Source organism: Salvelinus alpinus, chromosome 32 (assembly GCF_045679555.1).
Source record: "Salvelinus alpinus chromosome 32, SLU_Salpinus.1, whole genome shotgun sequence".
Taxonomy (NCBI): Eukaryota; Metazoa; Chordata; class Actinopteri; order Salmoniformes; family Salmonidae; genus Salvelinus; species Salvelinus alpinus.
Window position 1 is genome coordinate 1,472,749 of NC_092117.1, and position 19,942 is coordinate 1,492,690.

The following is a 19,942-nucleotide window of genomic DNA, read 5'->3' on the forward strand; positions in this document are numbered from 1 at the left end:
CCCCCTTAGTACGAAAGTCAACCTATTCTGTGCTGTGCAAGAAATACATATTCCAAACATTTGTGGGATGCGATAGATCCCAAATGAATACAACCACTAGCATCAAAACACCTTTTTATGCAATGTGGCTGACGCAACAGATCAGAACGTTTAGCTTAACTAAACTATTAGGCTATTTCTTCACATTATAAGCGCAGCAATGCGATAATGCATGTTATGTCTTTATTATAAAGGTGAATTTTTTATGGTGAAAATTATCTTCCCCAAACTTGAAGCTGCTTATGTATGCCAGTTAGGCTCTACACCCCTTGTAAAGTGGATTCATGTGCACAATTTTGAGAAGATATTTGGCCACTTTAGGTGATACAAACCTTATCAAAACATATAGGCCTATGGGCTTGGCTACTATGATGAGTCGGTTCATTAAAAATGTATTTTCGAAAGTTAGTGGAAAAAAATTGCGAGAGAAAGAAATAATCAAGACAATACAGTAATAACAATGTGGATAAGAAAGGAGATAAGTGGAGAGCAGCGTCCCAAATGGCACTCTATTCCCTATATAGGGCACTACTTTTGACCAGGTAAGAGGGGGCCATTTGGGATGTACACTAGTAGGGTGTGAACAGCACAAGTTACAGTCACATCTGTCTGTTCACTAGCCACTCTACAGAAGATTACTCAACTGGAATCGTTTCCCTTTCCTCCCCACCTTGATCCATTTGGTTGACCCCTTTCTTGTAATCTTGAGAAAGTCATAGTCAAAGTCATAGAAAGTCATAAGTTATAGTGGAATAGTATCTCAAACCTAATTTCTCTGTTCTACATTTCAACTTGTATTTCCGTCTTTGATTCTTGTAGTCTTTGTACTTTCTCGGAGTGTAGGATTCCGGCTTTGAAAGGAGCATGTTGTAGTGGATTGTAAGACTTTGAACCAACCTATGTCTGGATTTCAAACAGATTTCTCCTTTGTTTTTCAAGCTGCTGCTGAATTAAATAACAGACGAAAAAGTAACACACACTCACACTTACAGTATTGATAGGCATATGCATTGAGGATAGTGTGTGCGTTGGTGACAGTCCCAAGACATTGTATTTATTATGTAGTGTGTATATGACTTTCTAACAGACAGACTAACCGTTAAGTATGGGTTCTCTATTACTGTAACATAATATGTATAATATCTGTATTGCTATTAGATAGAGATGGAGGGCACATTTATTATTTTATTCATAGTTGAATGGAGTCATAACAGGGCTTAGATTTATCTGTGTACCAAATGGCACTCTATGGGCCCTGGTCAAAAGAAGTGCACTAAATAGGAAATAGGATGCCCTTTGGGATGGACCCCCAGTGAACTACACATACTCTCCTCAGAGAGATTACAGGAAGCACCCAGTCTGAGCGCTGTTAGCCCCAAAGTGGCTAACTGAAAAACCTACAGAAATCCCCCAGGCAGACTTCAGAGCTCCCTATAAAATAAGCAGGTATTAGCCTTAGCCAATGTTACAGCTTGTAGCTGATACAGAGTTACAGACCCAAGCCTGAAGAAAAGGGAATCAGAGTATCTAGTCACACTGAGGGATAGAGATATGTGTGGAGATGAGAGAAGGAGGATGGTGGGAAATAATCGCCTTTACTTGCTTATCTCTGCGTCCAGGCGGGAAATGTTGTGGCTGTGCCTGGCTGACCTGTGTGCTGGGGCAGGTGTACGACAAGGCCAGCCCCCCCCCCCCCAATCTACCATTGTCTGTCTCCTACAAACATGCATACAAACACACACACACACAAAAACACACACGCACACTCACGCACACACACGCTGAGGGGGGACAGGCTGGCTGTTTGGGCGGCAGGCCAGATGGGAGGAGGTGAAAGGTTCAGTTCCACCCCTCAGTCTCCGGTCACAGGGTCAAACACCTGCTTGCCTTTGGCTACAGATGCTATATGCAAATACACATTTGCGTTTTATCAGCCTCTAGCCTCGGACAAACTTATTCATACAGTATAAGAAAATGGGAGTCTTGTGTTTGAAATCATTGCATTTTAAAATCATAATACATACTCAAACCCTTAACTCTTACTATTCTAGTTGGAATGTTGAGAGAGACGTTCAAGATATGGATTAGTTCTGTCAGTATCTGTGCACGAGAGAGATATAGTAAGAGACAGGTTGAGTTTTTGCCTGTGGTGCTCAATACTGTACATACAAGCGCAGCTGAACATTTGCCCATATCTTTTCAGGGCTCCATAAGATTACTACACCTACAGCCACAGAAGTTGAGACAGCTGAGTGTGTGGGGCTGACTGCATGGGCCTCATCTGGGCATTCAGACTGGCAAGACTGGCAGTCCCAGAGATCATCACTGTGATGTACTGTGCATCCCCCTGACCAAGCCTGTTTGATCATGGATGTGTGTCTGTCATGCATGTCTGTCTGTCTGTCTTTCTGGGTCTGGGACATAGGCTTTGAGGGACGAGAGGAGCCAGGGGGGACTGATTCCAGGACTAGGGCTGAGGTAATGTGTGCTGTACTTTGCATAAGAATCAGGGTGAAAGTTCTGGCACCTAAATATAAACAGTATCAAACTAAATCACAGTTTATTGGTAGCGTACACAGATTTGCAGATGTTATCGCAGGTGCAGCAAAATGCTTGTGTTTCTAGCTCCAACAGTACAGTAATACCAAGCAATAAAATAATAAAAAACAATACACACAATGTGTTGATCCAGCTTCAAATTTCCTGAAATTTCCTAGAAATAAGTCTATCATATAATGTTAAGCAATCTAACAGCCTGTATAGCAGTTTATCCAATTCCAAGAGAAGCTTATTTTCTACCTTTCATTCGGAACGTTCGCAGTCTTCCTAAAAATCATGAGCACCTTGTTCATTATCTGTTTTCTCTCAGTCATCTATTGTTGCCCATTGTTGCCCTTTCAGAAACATGGTTGACTGAAGAGACAACCATGGTTTATGATATCTCCTTATAATACTGTTCACCACTGCAACTGGATCCTAGACTACCTGACAGGCCGCCCCCAGGTGGTAAGGGTAGGTAACAACACATCCGCCACGCTGATCCTCAACACGGGGTCCCTTCAGGGGTGCGTGCTCAGTCCATTCCTGTTCTCCCTGTTCGCTCATGACTGCACGGCCAGGCACAACTCCAACACCATCATTAACTTTGCTGATGACACAACAGTGCTAGGCCTGATCAATGACAACAATGAGACAGTCTATAGGGAGGAGGTCAGAGACCTGACCATGTGGTGCAAGGACAACAACCTCTCCCTCAACGTGATCAAGACAAAGGAGATGATTGTGGACTACAGGAAAAAGAGGACCGAGCACGCCCCCATTCTCATCGACGGGCTTGTAGTGGAGCAGATTGAGAGATTCAAGTTCCTTGGCGTCCACATCAACAACAAACTAACATGGTCCAAGCACACCAAGACAGTTGTGAAGAGGGCATGACAAAACCTATTCCCCCTCAGAAGACTGAAAAGATTTGGCATGGGTCCTCAGATCCTCAAAGATTTTACAGCTGCACCATCAAGAGCATCGTTGCGGGTTGCATCACTGCCTGGTATGGCAACTGCTCTGCCTCTGACCGCAAGGCACTACAGAGGGTTGTGCATATGGCCTAGTACATCACCAGGGCCAAGCTTCCTGCCTGCCATCCAGGACCTCTAAACCAGGCTGTGTCAGAGGAAGGCCCTAAAAATCGTCAACGACTCCAGCCACCCTAGTCATAGACTGTTCTTTCTGCTACTGCACGACAAGCGATACCGGATCGCCAAGTCTAGGTCCAAGAGGCTTCTAAACAGCTTCTACCCACAAGCCATAAGACTCCTGAACAGCTAATCAAATGGCTACCCAGACTATTTGCACCCCCCCATGCTGCTACTACTCTGTTATTATCTATGCATAGCTACTTTATCAACCCTACCTGCATGTACATCATTATCTCAATTACCTCGGCACCGGTGCCCCCGCACACTGACACATTGACTCTGTACCAGTACCCCCTGTATACCGCCCCACTATTGTTATTCACTGCTGCTCTTTAATTATTTGTTTTTCTTATCTCTTACTATTGTCTTAATTTGTATTTTTTGGGGGTATTTTCTGAAACTGCATCGTTGGTTAAGGGCTTGTAAGTAAGCATTTCATTGTAAGGTCTACACATGTATTCGGCGCATGTGACGAATCAAATTTGATTTGATTTGATTAATTGGATGCATCTATTGCCCTTGATTTTGACGTTAGTTTCATTGATATCCTTGCATCAACCTTGGATTTGATTAATAATTAATATAACATTTGTTTTCTATTGGGTGATCACAACACACATTTATTTAAAAGTGGGAACCACTCACTGACATTAGATTTTTGAATACTTTATCTATAAGCCCAGAGCTGCCACCCTTATTGATAATATGTTTTACAAATTATTTGAACAATGTTGCTAATACAGCTATACTTTATACTGACATTTCTGACCACTTCCCAGTTTTCTCTTTGGCAGCTGGAAATTAAGAGCCGATAAGACGGCAGCCCTACCCTCCGGCGCCATGCCTTCTGGGAATATTTAAAAGTCCGAAGGTTATGGGTGGTGTTAGATTTTTGGCTGTCAGAAGTATTAAAATCAACCATGTCAGCCTTTAAATGCTGTTTTATCCAAATATTTAAAGTGTGTGTGGGCGACAGAGAATGCGTTTTTAATATTAGGGCTTTCGGGAGGAACGTAAAATTGCGTGTCAATTCATGATCCATGTGCCATGGAATCGGTACATCGAAAATCTCTTCCCAAATAATTTGCAATCTATATGGCACAGCTGTCAAGTTCACAAACAGATAGTCAATGTGTGCCACAGATTAGACTACCGATTGAGCAGCATTCAAACTCCCCCTTGTGATAGTGTTGTGCAATGACAGAATGCCACCATCTACCACTAACGGTCACGGCATAAGCTAGAAACGTTTAAAGGAAGAACCACTGTAGCCTAACTCTCACACCCCCATACACACACACACACACATTATCCAAAAAATTTTTTTCTTGTATACTGAGTATATCATGTACAATTATAATGAATATGCTTTGTTTAACTGATTGAACAAACTTTTTTTTTGTACTTATATTTGTGGTGTAGTTTTCAAATAAGCCCTTTTGGGCTTCCAACCTCACCTGCAAACCGTTTTTACACATAATTTTCTATCTGTACTGTTTTGTCTTTCACTTATTTCCTTTGGTGCGAATAAATAAAACCTAAAAACTATGCATATTAACTTAACAGTGTTTCACTTTATTTAGATTGCAGATATGCATTGGGACTGAGGGTTACTAGAGGGTTACTGAATGCACTAAACATGTTCATCAGTTGATACATATTTGAATGTGAAGTAGATAGTCTGTAGACCATCATCTAAGCTCAACTTGTATTTCACTTTATTTGGATAGTCCTAAAGCATATCTACATATAATTACTAGTGTCACAACCTCATCTGTTTCACCTGTCTTGTACTTGTCTCCAGTCCCCATTTGTCCCCATTATCCCCTGTGTATTTATACCGGTGTTTTCTGTTTGTCTGTTGCCAGTTCGTCTTGTCTCGTCAAGCCTACCTTGTTTTTCCATACTCCTGTTTTTCTAGTCCCTGTTTTCTAGTTCTGACCATTGCTGCCTGCCCTGACCCTGAGCCCGCCTGCCATACCATTCCGCTTGCCCTGACCTTGAGTCTGCCGTCCTGTACCTATTTGACTCTGATCCGGTTTACGAACTTCTGCCTGTCCTCAACTTGCCTCTTGCCTACCCCTTGTCTATTAATAAATATCAGAGACTCTAACCATCTGCCTCCTGTTTCTGCACCTGGGTCTCATCCTGTGTCATTATAACTCGAATGACAAATATGCTGTTAAATTGCAACTGATATATAGTTGAGATGCTGCTGATTGTTTGTTGATCATCTATACATGGGCTTGGCATTTGTGCAAGTGAGGTGCTGATGCTGATATTGACTTTGGTATTACTGTGTGTAGCTATATTTTCTAGCTAGCTACCTAGCTAGTCAGCCAGTCAGCCCAGGGAGACAGAGAACATTGCATTGTGGGATGTGTAGTAGACTTGAGCTGCAACAGATTTCCCGAAACAATTTTCACATTTCTACCAATCTTGTTATTACAACAAAATGAAACATTTGTTCACAAAAGAAATATTGTTTTCACATAATAGTATTATAATTGTCACGGTGTATACATTATTGGAGACAGGCGCAGGTATACGTAATAGTGTCACACTTTTTATGTCTCTATTTTGGTTTGGTCAGGGTGTGATTTGGGTTGGGCATTCTATGTTATTTTTTCTATGTTTTGTATATCTTTGTTTTGGCCGGGTATGGTTCTCAATCAGGGACAGCTGACTATCGTTGTCTCTGATTGGGAACCATACTTAGGTATCACTTTTCCCACCTGTGTTTTGTGGGTAGTTGTTTTCTGTTAAATGTTTTCTGCACCTGACAGGACTGTTTCGGTTTCATTTTTGCACTATGTTATTCTGTTCAGTGTTCAGTTCAATAAAAGTCATGAACACTTACCATGCTGCGCTTTGGTCCGATTCTTCCTCATCCGACGACGACACCCGTTACAAACAGAGGGTTTCAATACTCCACCCAAAAATACAACATGCCATGAAAAGACACAAAGGATGAAGCCCAAATTAAACACGTATACAAAAACACAGGGATGTAACCCAAACAAAATAGCGAGGTTAAACCTCTAATAAATACACGGGACGAGACCCGTAGTTACAATACATGGGACGAGACCCGTAATAAACATTACACGGGACGAGACAGGTAATAACAAGTGCACAATACAAGCAGCACAAAAGCCGAAACAACAAAGCACAGGTACTCACACGACCAACGGACATGGGAACAATAATCGAAAGACAATGGTGAACAGAGGGCACATATATACAATTACTAATTAGGGGGAATGGGAACCAGGTGTGCGTAATGAGACAGTTCAGTGTCGCCTAGAGGCCGGTGAGGTAGACCTCCGGAACTGGTGGACGGATAGAACAGCAGTACCAGGGGGGATCCGTGACATCAATAATAGGAATTCGTGGTTTGGGGTGGACTATCCCTTTAAGATATTGGTTAAGTTGGCTTTTTTTTACAGTATGGGTAATGTCAAATCAACAGCAGGAGCAGAAGTGAGTTTCAGAGGGTCATGGGGTCAGGGAGTGGGCACTGGGTAGTCACTTTTAACATAACGAGAACGTTCGATCGGATCAATTCCGTATAATCGGTGGCCATCGTTGGTCACTACCTTTTAAACTGTGTTGCATTACGAGGAAAAAAATTGTCGACTGCGTGAACTTTACAGAAACTATTTGATCAAAGGTCATGCAGTTTTTGATGAAGTCTCCTTCAAGTCGCTGCAGTTGCTTATCAACAACTGCACCATGCAGCCATCACCTGCATTGTGGGAGGCACTATTTGTCAACCAATAATTAGGGTGTTTTTGGTTGGCCCAACTTTGCTGCGATTCTAAAGCTACAGGGGATACAAATTAAAGTTATATTTGAGACCTCTCTCTAACCAATTAATAGTACACACGTTATGTTTTTAATTTGCGAGTGTGTAATATGGGGGTTTCGAGAAATGTATTTAGACACCATTCTGTATACTTCTGGACCTTCTTTGGACACTGTGTTAACAACCCTCCAGACGAGCTTCAATGCCATACAACTCTCCTTCCGTGGCCTCCAACTGCTATTAAATACAAGTAAAACTAAATGCATGCTCTTCAACCGATCGCTGCCTGCACCTGCCCGTCCGTCCAGCATCACTACTCTGGACGGTTCTGACTTAGAATATGTGGACAACTACAAATACCTAGGTGTCTGGTTAGACTGTAAACTCTCCTTCCAGACTCACATCAAACATCTCCAATCCAAAGTTAAATCTAGAATTGGCTTCCTATTTCGCAACAAAGCATCCTTCACTCATGCTGCCAAACATACCCTCGTAAAATTTACCATCCTACCGATCCCCGACTTCGGCGATGTCATTTACAAAATAGCCTCCAATACCCTACTCAATAAATTGGATGCAGTCTATCACAGTGCCATCCGTTTTGTCACCAAAGCCCCATATACTACCAACCACTGTGACCTGTACGCTCTCGTTGGCTGGCCCTCGCTTCATACTCATCACCAAGACAAGACAAGACCCTGCTAGGTAAAGTCCCCCCTTATCTCAGCTCGCTGGTCACCCATAGCAGCACCCACCTGTAGCACGCGCTCCAGCAGGTATATCTCTCTGGTCACCCCCAAAACCAATTCCTCTTTGGCCGCCTCTCCTTCCAGTTCTCTGCTGCCAATGACTGGAACGAACTACAAAAATCTCTGAAACTGGAAACACTTATCTCCCTCACTAGCTTTAAGCACCAGCTGTCAAGGCAACTCATAGATTACTGCACCTGTACATAGCCCATCTATAATTTAGCCCAAACAACTACCTCTTCCCCTACTGTATTTACTTATTTATTTTGCTCCTTTGCACCCCATTATTTCTATTTCTACTTTGCACATTCTTCCACTATAAATCTACCATTCCAGTGTTTTACTTGCTATATTGTATTTATTTCGCCACCAAGGCCATTTTTTGCCTTCACCTCCCTTATCTCACCTCATTTGCTCACATTGTATATAGACTTATTTTTCTACTGTATTATTGACTGTATGTTTGTTTTACTCCATGTGTAACTCTGTGTTGTTGTATGTGTCGAACTGCTTTGCTTTATCTTGGCCAGGTCGCAATTGTAAATGAGTACTTGTTCTCAACTTGCCTACCTGGTTAAATAAAGGGGAAATAAATAAATAAATAAAACATTTTATATAGACAACTTTTATTAACAATAGCAGCTATTTTGACACTTGCATGTTGATCTGAGCCTGCTGTTTGAAAACCACCACAGTCATGTCGCAGATGCACATTCCCAACATCAATCGCCGACTTTCGTCTACAGTTGGCTTCGTTACCCTTACTGCTCGAACACACCCAACCTCTTTCTTAGCCCACCCCCCCCCCCCCAAACACACACTCATGCACACACGCACACACACACACCCATCAACAAAAGATCCAGAGCTCACAGAGCGTCACAATCTATTGTATGCATCAAATCCCAGATTACCCCTCTGATGGAGAGAGAGAGGGAGAGGGAGGATATCCTGATCCAGGTCTCCAGATCATTAACATAAATCATCTCTGCAATTAAAACCTTGTTTATCTTAATTACTGAACTAATGAGACGAGTCCCACAGGACTAAGTCACACCCTCTGAGGACACTCGAGGATATGAGACGTAGAAGTCTTACAAAAGCACACAGGCGCACACACACACTTATGCGCACGCAAGCACACGAACATGTGGAAACACACACACAAATATACACACACCACACACCAAATTGCATCATCCTCCCACCTCCCCGCCTCATCCTCCTACCTTATTATCCGGGCGCTGCATCATCATCCTTCACTATCCATGATCTATTTAACTGATAGTGACTTGATCAAGCCTACAAGCTCCAGCTCCATAAGGGCTTAGTACAGCACTATATCTTATGATTTCCCTCTACCACAGGGACTAGACACACTATCTAATTCATGACTTTTTAATACTGTAAAACATATGACAGCATCCCTGCTGTAAATTTACAGTCAAAATTATCCTTGAAATCTAAATGTAAGAAAAATAATACATTTGTACATAAAATACATTTCTTAAAATTGGTAACAACATGAACAGCAAATGAACAGCATAATTGACAATAGAAGTAACAACCGTTAATTAACACATATGTAACAAAATAAGAGCATCATTACAACACTCATTTAAAAACGATATTGTGTGCCTCTTGTGTGTGGGATGTGGGTGAGAGAGAGGGACAAAGAGAGAGATGGAGATGGAGTTAAAATTAGGATTGGGTACAATCCTAGATCTATGATCAGGGGCAACTCTATCCGGGGAAAGGGGGTTTAAAGGCGGTGAAACACACAACAGGACAGTTTGGGTAGGAGAGCATCCAGGAGAGAGAAGTCAACGCAGCATAAGGTGTTCCTCATGGGGCTCAGAAACAATCCTCCTCAGTTCTGGGTCATCTCTTCTCACCCCTAGGACAAGAATGAAAAAATATATATAACAGTAGCCAGAGAGCACCAGGGCTGTTACTCTGTAGGTAAAAAGATAAGTGACAAGGGACATATTAAGCTGGGGTGTGTGTGTACCTACCTCACTAGAGGTCTTCAATCAAACTCAGTGAGCTGTTGGAAGAATTGGGCAATGTAGGGGTTGAGAACAGCTAGTTTCCTCTGGGCCACCTTCTCATGCATTTTGTCCAATCTTCAGGGTTCATCGTCTTGGGTTGATTTGAACCAGGTATCTGTACAGCCATATATCTAATATAGTTTATAAAATCAATTGAGGCATTGAACAAACACAAATAAGACAGCTAGATACACCTATTTCAAACCCTAGCTAACTGATAAAAATTGCTATAGCCCACACAGTACCACAGATTATTTAAACAGACTCACAACATTTTCCTTTCTTTGCATACTACGAGTAAAGTGAACGGGTTTAGCTAATACTGTAACATTGTGGAACAATGTTGTTGAGAGGTCATACGGACACGGACGTATGCCGCGCAGCTGAGAGCCGAGTGCACCAAATCACACAGCCTTTGTCACAGGGTTGTGACAGCTAAAGAAGACACTGTCCGGGTGTTGTCGCCGATCATGCTCTCCCCATTGAGTAGACTGTATCACAGGGACACCTAGATGGCTAACAATATTTGGGTGTTTTTGTAAATTCACTCTGGCTATCTACAACGGAGGAATTTACGGAGGAATTTACGAACGTGCAACTCCTGTTGAATATGACTACTATAAGTAAACGTCGGCAAAAAAACGGTTTGCACACAAGTGAGCTCAATCCTCTGCATGACTTTCGATCTATTGCTCTCTATATTTCTATTCATTTACTGTACGATATGTATCCTCCGTTTTTTCTCATTAGTTGAATCTCATCGTAGTATGTGTCCTGCTGTAAACTAGCGATACTGATCTGCTCTTACTTTTGTAATATATAGTTGAGGAAAGTGCATTCTCTGCATTAATACAGTCCTCTCTTATCCATATGAAATACCGTTTAGCATTCGACTGCTGACTCATTTTATTGATCATTTTCACATTTCAGATATGCCTAATTTGGGTGGCTATTGGCTGTAGGTCTAAAGGTAATCAGCAGTAACATACCTCTACCGTCAATATTAAGAGATGAAGATGTAACATATTCTGGCAATTTCTGTACAATGTTTGTGAGCAAGAACAGGGCTACGGTGCAGAAAGAACATGCTTTCCATCTGATCCTGCAACCTCCGTTACAAGTAGGCCATATGGTTCTGCTTGCTCTGGACTCCAGCGAAGTGACATGATATATCCCTAGTTGATATTGGCCGCTAACATGAATTACTATCAGCTCCAAATGCAGGTGTAAAACGCAGTTGATTTCTGTGGCCTATCTTGCGTTTTGAAAAAGCATAATTGTTCATGAGTGTAATGATGGGCTTCATTTATGGCATGTGGACAAGTGCGGAGGTTGCGTGTTTACTCATCAGATTCTGCTGCTTTATCCTGTTCTAGTAGGCCTAATAATTGCACAACGAGTCTGTGCAGAACAAAACATGTTGGGGTCGCCCTGCCACCCCCACACCTCTCTCTCCCTCTCTCTTCTTCTCCTTCCATTGTGGTCTAAGAGGTTAAAGAACCGGGACCCAGCCACCAAACCCCACATGACTCGGTTTGAGTCATACAACAACAAAACATAAAGTAGGTCTCTTAGCATATCAGCACAATACAGACGGGTGGAAATGATCCTCATCCTTTCCTTACGACATTTCATATTCAGCTGCAGTACATACTGTACAGTACATGGAAGGGAGTTGAAGAAAGTTCTGTTTGAAGTGTCTGTATTTTGTGGGATACAAAGAGATGGAGCACATCACAGAGGACGTCCCAAACACGCACGCACGCACACACACAAACAAACACCCTCACTGCCCCAACTCCTGTGTGTTGGTTTACAGGACATTGTTTCTTTTCTGTCTAACTGGAGTGAGGTATTGTAACAGAACTTGTGGGGTTTAAAACAGAGTTAAACATGGAGGTATAAACATTTGTCCCCCCAAAAATAGTTATTTGCAGTGTCCGTTGCAAAATGTTTTGAACAGTGTCCAACTGAACACAACCCAGATGGAGGAGACATGGTAGCCAAACTCCCTGATGTACAGTATGATCTTGATTGATCATATTAATATTTAGACTTATTTATATTTATATATTTAATGTTCTGCACAGTTGCACTGAACAGAGATTGATAGTTTACAGACTGTTCTATTATTCTATTGCATTATTATATGAAACCATTGATTGCTATGTGTTTGGATTAGGCTTGTGTAGTATTCTCTAAGATTATCATCATCATAGTGATTGATTTTGAGTGTCTGTGTGTATGTGTGTGATGGGGATTGATTAACTGATTGATTGTGTCTGACAGACCTGAGATGATGGTGTAGCCAATGCCCCTCGGTCTCCCCAGATCCTGGTCAATGGCTTTTATCTTGCGCACCTCATAGCCCTGTGGACACACACAAACACACAGGCATACAGACAGGCATGAACACAGGTATACACGCACATAAACATACAGAAGAAAGATGTTTAGAACACTGCCACACCGAGAAACTCAGTACGCATACGGACACATAGACACACAACCCCCCCCCCCCCCCACTAATGAACCATTTACCGCCAATATCCCTGAGCCATTACGCACTTAGAAAACAAGAAAATGTCTGCTGCCACAAAATAACTAACATCATCACAAAGCACAAATGGACTGGCCTTTTTTGCATTGGCCTTATTTCTCTCCTGTTGTTTCAAAACTCTACAGCTGAGCAGATAAGGCTGCAAGTCATGAACAAAAAAATGTAGAGAACGATAAAGAGAGAGGGTTCAGAAAAAAAGCGATTTGAAAAGTCTTTGATCCGCGGAGCTTTCTCGGCCTCCGCGCCTCAATCAGACACGGTGGCGGTGCTTAAAAGTCTCTCTTTCTCGCCATCCTTCTCTCTCCCTTTCCCTCTCTCTCGCTACCTCTTCCAAGCTGGACAGAGAACACCCCCTCCCTCTCTTGTCTTCACCCCCCCCCCCTCCTTTCCTATCTACCTCCCATTGATCCCACAAATTGTGTCTGAGCCGTGTTTATGCTCCACTTCTGCCAAAGCATCTCCCGTCATTGACCAATTACAGCAGAATCAATTACAGCTCTTTTAGAGGGGAGCGATCACTACCAGAGAGACAGAGAGAGAGAGGGAGAGGGGAGAGAGGAAGATGGGGGGGGGGGTGGAGACAGGGAGAGAGACACTGTGAGAGGAAAGTGAGCGAGGGAGAAAGAGAGCTGAAGTAATATGAGCAATATTCTCCTGCTGTCCACACAATATGTTCAATCAACCGGCATTTAAACTCCCCTCACCCTCCTCCCTCCTTCCCTCTCTCTCTATTACTCACTCCCTCTCAGCTCAAACATATTCCCCATCTCCTCTGTGTCTTCATCCCTTATCCCTGTACAATACTACCTTCCCTCCTCCCCCTCCCAAAATATACTCCCACTTCTACCATTTCAGCTCAGTGGTTTGACAGCCAAATTGTGTTTGTCCCAGAAAGGGTTTAAATGTCATTTCTGACAACAGAGATCCAAAACAACAGCCACAAACTCAGGCCCTGCGCTGTTCTTTGACAAAGACTTTTCTCTCTCAACCCATCATCAAAGTTTTGAACAGATGGCAGGTTGGTTAGCGGAAACAGAAAGACAGAAAGAGATGGAAGGAGAGAGAGAGAGAGAGACAGGGAGGGATGGAGAAAAAGGGAAAGAGAGGGATGGGGGGAGAATGAAAAAGGGACAGAGGGAGAGAGAAAGAAAGAGAGAACACGAGAGGGATGGAGAGAGAAAGAAAGAAAGAGATGGCATTTGAGAAATGACCTACGACAGGGCTACATGTTTGAAATCCTTTTACGTGTAAATATCAGCGGCCTTGAAGACAGTTGACACCCACTCAGGCAATCTAGCCCCGCAGCTTATCACAGGCAAACACTCGTGTGGTGTATTGGGGGTGTGAGGGTTCTATACATTGAGATGCGCATGTTCAAGACAAATGGCTGATTCCTGTCTCCCGTCTCAACATTATTTAATTGTTATAAGACGTGGTTAGGAAACCTACCATAACAAAAGATTGGTGAGAAGTAAGTCTGAACCTTCGGTAACTCTTCTGTCCGGAAGAAGTCGTTTTTCTTTCTTAAGTTTAAAACTGTTATTTTCCTTGGTACCGTGTAGGCTAATGTTAGCACAGTGTATTGCTAGCAGAGGCAAGTGCATAGTTGAGCTAGCTAAGAGAGAGAGTTAGCATTGTCATGGACTGCAGAAAAGGATACGAGACAGACTTTGGAGCGGGAAAACAATGTGATTAAAAAGAGAGGAGGAAAGGAAAGGCCATTGGCTGTGAAGACGAACTTTGGAATTAAAAACTGCTAAGTGAGCAAACTCGAAGATGAAATGCCAGTGAGTGACGTGAATGAAGATCACATGATTGAGGAAGATATTGCTGCGGCGGAACATAACGTTGCCATGGTTGAGAACAATTTTGAGAGTGAGAATCAGACGCTAATTGAAAAACTTAAAATGGTTGGAATTGTTGAAAATAATGGACAGTTTGATGAAAGTATTGAGAAGTAGAGCTCATATACAGAATGATTAGAATATTTTGCTCTTGCAAATGACATTGATGAGGGCAAAATTGTGCCTACATTTCTTTGTGTAATGCAATACTACGCTGCCTGCGACAGCCAGACAGGCAAGATAAGACGTATGGGGATATTGTGGAAAAACTGAAAGGACACTTTTCACCAAAATCACTAGTTATTGATGAAAGGTTTGACAGAAGAAATCAGGAAGAGGGAAAATCAGTGACAATATGTTGTTTGCTGCTGCATTAAGTAAACTATCAGAGCACTGTGAGTTTAATGATGTTTTAAATGACACCATTAGAGACAGACTAGTATGTGGGCTACGGAGTGAAATTACAAAAAAAGAGTCTTGACTGAAAGTAATCTGACCTTGGCAAAGGCAATTGTAAAGTCAGTGTGTCCATGGAACTAGCTCCTTAAGAGGCTTAGCAGTTGAGTTCATCAGGATGAGCCTGCGGTAAAAAGGGTCACATCGAACGAGCCTGCCTACATTTTGTGTGTGTAATGTGGCTAAATACATTGCATTTACTATACACCCTTCTACAGTCAGACAGGCCAAGTAATAAGATGTAGGCATCACCGAGGTCACAGTTAAATTAACAAACTGAAAAGCTGCCACTCTAAGTAATAAAAGGAGACTATGCATCACTACTGGGACATTCGTGGCTAGAGAAAATCACACTGGACTGGCCTTCAATGGGTAGAATGGCACATGGAGAAACAGGCCTGCCCTTAATCGTAAATAAATTGTCGTCGGGAGAAAGAGAGGACCAAGGTGCAGCGTGGTAAGTGTTCATCTTATTTAATGAAAGTGAACACTTCAAAATACAAAAAAAACAAAGTGAAAACCGAAACAGTTCTATCTGGTGCAGACACACAAAGACTGAAAATAACCACCCACAAAACCCAACAGAAAACAGGCTACCTAAATATGGTTCCCAATCAGGGACAACGATTGACAGCTGCCTCTGATTGAGAACCATATCAGGCCAAACACAGAAATAGAAAATCATAGAAAAACTAACATAGACAACCGACCCAACTCACGCACTGACCATACTAAAACAAAAGACAAAACAAAGGAACTAAGGTCAGAACGTGACAATAAACATGGAGAAGTCTTTAATGGAGAGCTAGGTAGCATGAAATACATTATAGTGAAGCTTAGCATTATACCAGATAGCAAACCAAAGTTTCTGAAAGCGCGACCTATAACTTATGCTATCACGCAAAAAGTTTAGTCAAGAACAAAGTACTGGAGCCGGTCAGCGTGAGTGAATGGGCGACACCCATCGTACCACTCCTTAAGAAGAATGGTGGAATCAGAATATGTGGAGACTTTAAAGTCACAGTTAAGCCTGTGTTATCTGCTAACACACAGACAACGTTTTCGCAAGCTTACCTGGGGGTCAAAAGTTCCCCAAAATCGACCTCTGCCAAGCCTATTTATTTTCCCCTAACTCTACCACCCCTCGCCTAATCGGAGTACACTAATGGACAACAATACTTAGGGTTCCACTTACAGCTTATACATACATTTCACGAACAGTATATTTTACATTAGTTATCTTTATTTGTTTTTAGTCCCAGCCTTCAGCTACCCTCAAACCCTCCCATCTATGTCTAAAGACCATCCTGTTTTGATTTCTAGCTGTCATAAAGTTTTCCACTGTGTTGTGATGTTTCACAAAAGTTCTGAACCTTTATATTATCATAGTTTATACAGATTGTAAATTAAAGTTAAACACCTTTGCAAAGAGTATTATTATATTATTGATTGATTGACTGTGATGTTTCAAATCACCCAGCAGTGCTGTTTGCAGAGTTAGCTCCAAGTATTTTTTCAACCATTTCTGAACCTGTGATCTAAAACAAGCTACATATGGGCAGTACCAAAACAAGTGATCTAATGATTCTGTCTCTTCACAGCCACATTTTCAGAGCTGGGATGGTTGTGTCCCCCATATAACATTCTATTGGTTGCAAGAATTTTGTATAATAATTTAAATGGAAAAACTCTGTTGAATCTGGCGTCATTTTGTGTATCAGTTCATAAACAATGTGCCATGGAATCGGTACATCGAAGATCTCCTCCCAACTATTTTTCAACATGTATGGTGCAGCTGTCAAATTTTTGGTCCTTAAATGAAACTGGTATACTTTTTTTTATTTTTCACAATTTTCTTTAGCCAATCTTGGTCTTTAATGCAGGGCCGGCGGAAATGTTCCTTACCTTCTCCCCTTTCCACTTACCTCAAATTTTTGTGGTAATGGTGCAATCAGTTGATTGTTTTTTTGGATAGAGCAGACATTTCCATATAGTTTTTTATCTACATGTGTGACATAACTCCACCAGTTCTATTTATGATATTTTGTATATTTTTTTGTAATACATTTTTTTCATTAATTAGTATATTTTCATTTAACCATAATATTTGTTATACTATTTGTCATGTCTTTTCTGGTGGATTAAACTGAAATTACAACTAGTTTTCTATTGCTTGTTTTAAAAATAGAGCTATTTTGGATATTATTTAATTTTCAAATAACCAAAAGTGAGAGGTTGTGTTCTGAATGAAGCGAAAAAGGAAATTCTTGAACATGGGGTGAGCCATTCTTACTAATCTGCCATAGAACCTGTTTGAATTTAAGTATATTTTTTGTATGACTGAAGCCTTTAGTGAGAGGGCCAATGCTTTAATATTTATTCACATCTGCACTCCGAAATCATATTCATTATATAAATAGGCCTGTTTAAATTTGTCTGGCTTGCCGTTCCAAATAAAGTGGAATATTTGTTGATAATATATTTTTTTTAAACAAGTCTTTAGGTGTAGGCAGGGCCATAAGTAATTAAGAAAACTGAGAAATGACAAAAAAATGAATCAGGGTGCTTTTTCCACAAATAGGTATTGTCCTTTTCACGATAGCAAAATTGTATCTAATTTGGCTAACTTTCTTTAAAATGTATTGTAGGGAGATACTGTAATTTCTTTCTTTCGGGATACAAATATCGAGTATGTCCACTTCACCGTCGGACTCCTTGCACGCACATGCTTTTCAGTTCTGCCCACATATGTTCTACAGGATTGAGGTCAGGGCTTTGTGATGGCCACTCCAATACCTTGACTATGTTGTCCTGAAGCCATTTTGCCACAACTTTGGAAGTATGCTTGGGGCCATTGTCCATTTGGAAGACCCATTTGTGACCAAGCTTTAACATCCTGACTGATGTCTTGAGCAGTTGCTTCAATATATCCACAAACTTTTCTTTCCTTTTAATGACATCTATTTTGTGAAGTGCACCAGTCCCTCCTGCAGCAAAGCACCCCCACAACATGATGCTGCCACCCCCATGCTTCACGGCTGGGATGGTGTTCTTCTGCTTGCAAGCATTACCCTTTTTCCTCCAAACATAACAATGGTCATTATGGCCAAACAGTTCTATTTTTGTTTCATCAGACCAGAGGACATTTCTCCAAAAAGTATGATATTTGTTTCCATGTGCAGTTGCAAACCGTAGTCTTAGTTTTAGAGCAGTAGCTTCTTCCTTGCTGAGTGGCCTTTCAAGTTGGATGGGTTCCACTAGTGTACAGCAATCTTTAAGTCATACCACAGATTCTCAATTGGATTGAGGTCTGGGCTTTGACTAGGCCATTCCAAGACATTTAAATGTTTCCCCTTAAACCACTAAAGTGTTGCTTTAGCAGTATGCTTAGGGTCATTGTCCTGCTGGAAGGTGAACCTCTGTCCCAGTCTCAAATCTCTGGAAGACTGAAACAGGTTTCCCTCAAGAATTTCCCTGTATTTAGCGCCATCCATCATTCCTTCAATTCTGACCAGTTTCCCAGTCCCTGCCAATGAAAAACATCCCCACAGTATGATGCTACCACCACCATGGGGATGGTGTTATCAGGGTGATTGGAGGTGTTGTGTTTGCGCCAGACATAGCGTTTTCCTTGATGGCCATTTTTATTTTATTTTAGTCTCATCTAACAAGAGTACCTTCATCCAAATGTTTGGGGAGTCTTTCACATGCCTTTTGGCGAACACCAAACGTGTTTGCTTATTTTTTCTTTAAGCAACGGCTGTTTTCTGGCCACTCTTTCGTAAAGCCCAGCTCTGTGGAGTGTATGGAAAGATACTCCAATTTCCACTGTGGTAATTTGCAGCTCCTTCAGGGTTATCTTTGGTCTCTTTGTTGCCTCTCTGGCTAATGCCCTCCTTGCCTGGTCCGTGAGTTTTGGAGGGCAGCACTCTCTTGGCAGGTTTGTTGTGGTGCCATGTTTTTTCCATTTTTTTATAATGGATTTAATGGTGCTCTGTGGGATGTTCAAAGTTTTGGATATTTTTTATATTTTTTATAACCCAACCCCAATCTGTACTTCTCCATAACTTTGTCCCTGACCTGTTTGGAAAGCAGACTCTGGGGCCTTTCAGAACAGGTGTATATATACTGAGATCATGTGACAGATCATGGACACTTAAATTGCTCAAAGGTGGACTTTATTTAACTAATTATGTGACTTATGAAGGTAATTGGTTGCACCAGATCTTATTTAGGGCTTCATAGCAAAGGGGTGAATACATATGCACGCACAACCTTTTAGGTTAAAATTTTGTCAAATATTTTGCAACAAGTTTTTTTTTTTTTTTCACTTGCCCAATTTGGACTCTTTTGTGTTTGTCCATTACATGAAATCCAAATAAAAATCAATTTCAATTACAGGCTGTAATTAACGTTTTAGGAATAGGGGGCAGCATTTTCACTTTGGATGAATAGCGTGCCCAGAGTGAACTGCCTCCTACTCTGTCCCAGATGCTAATATATGCAGAGTATTATTACTATTGGATAGAAACCACTCTGAAGTTTCTAAAACTGTTTGAATGATGACTGTGAGTATAACAGAACTCATATGGCAGGCAAAAACCTGAGAAAAATCCAACCAGGAAGTGGGATATCTGAGGTTGATTGATTTTCAACTCATCGCCTATTGAATTCCCAGTGGGATATGGATCTGTTTGCACCTTCTACGGCTTCCACTAGATGTCAACGGTCTGTAGAACC

General features: G+C 41.6%; 1 protein-coding gene across 2 annotated transcripts in view; it reads right to left on the reverse strand.

Moving 5' to 3' along the window:
• cdh23 (cadherin-related 23) overlaps window positions 1-19,942 on the reverse strand; it is a 727,760-nt gene that overhangs the window by 332,205 nt on the left and 375,613 nt on the right. For both annotated transcript variants that reach the window (XM_071379722.1, XM_071379721.1), the window contains exon 9: window positions 12,634-12,712. In XM_071379722.1, coding sequence (XP_071235823.1) covers window positions 12,634-12,712 — 79 coding nt within the window. The remainder of the gene's footprint in view (window positions 1-12,633; window positions 12,713-19,942) is intronic.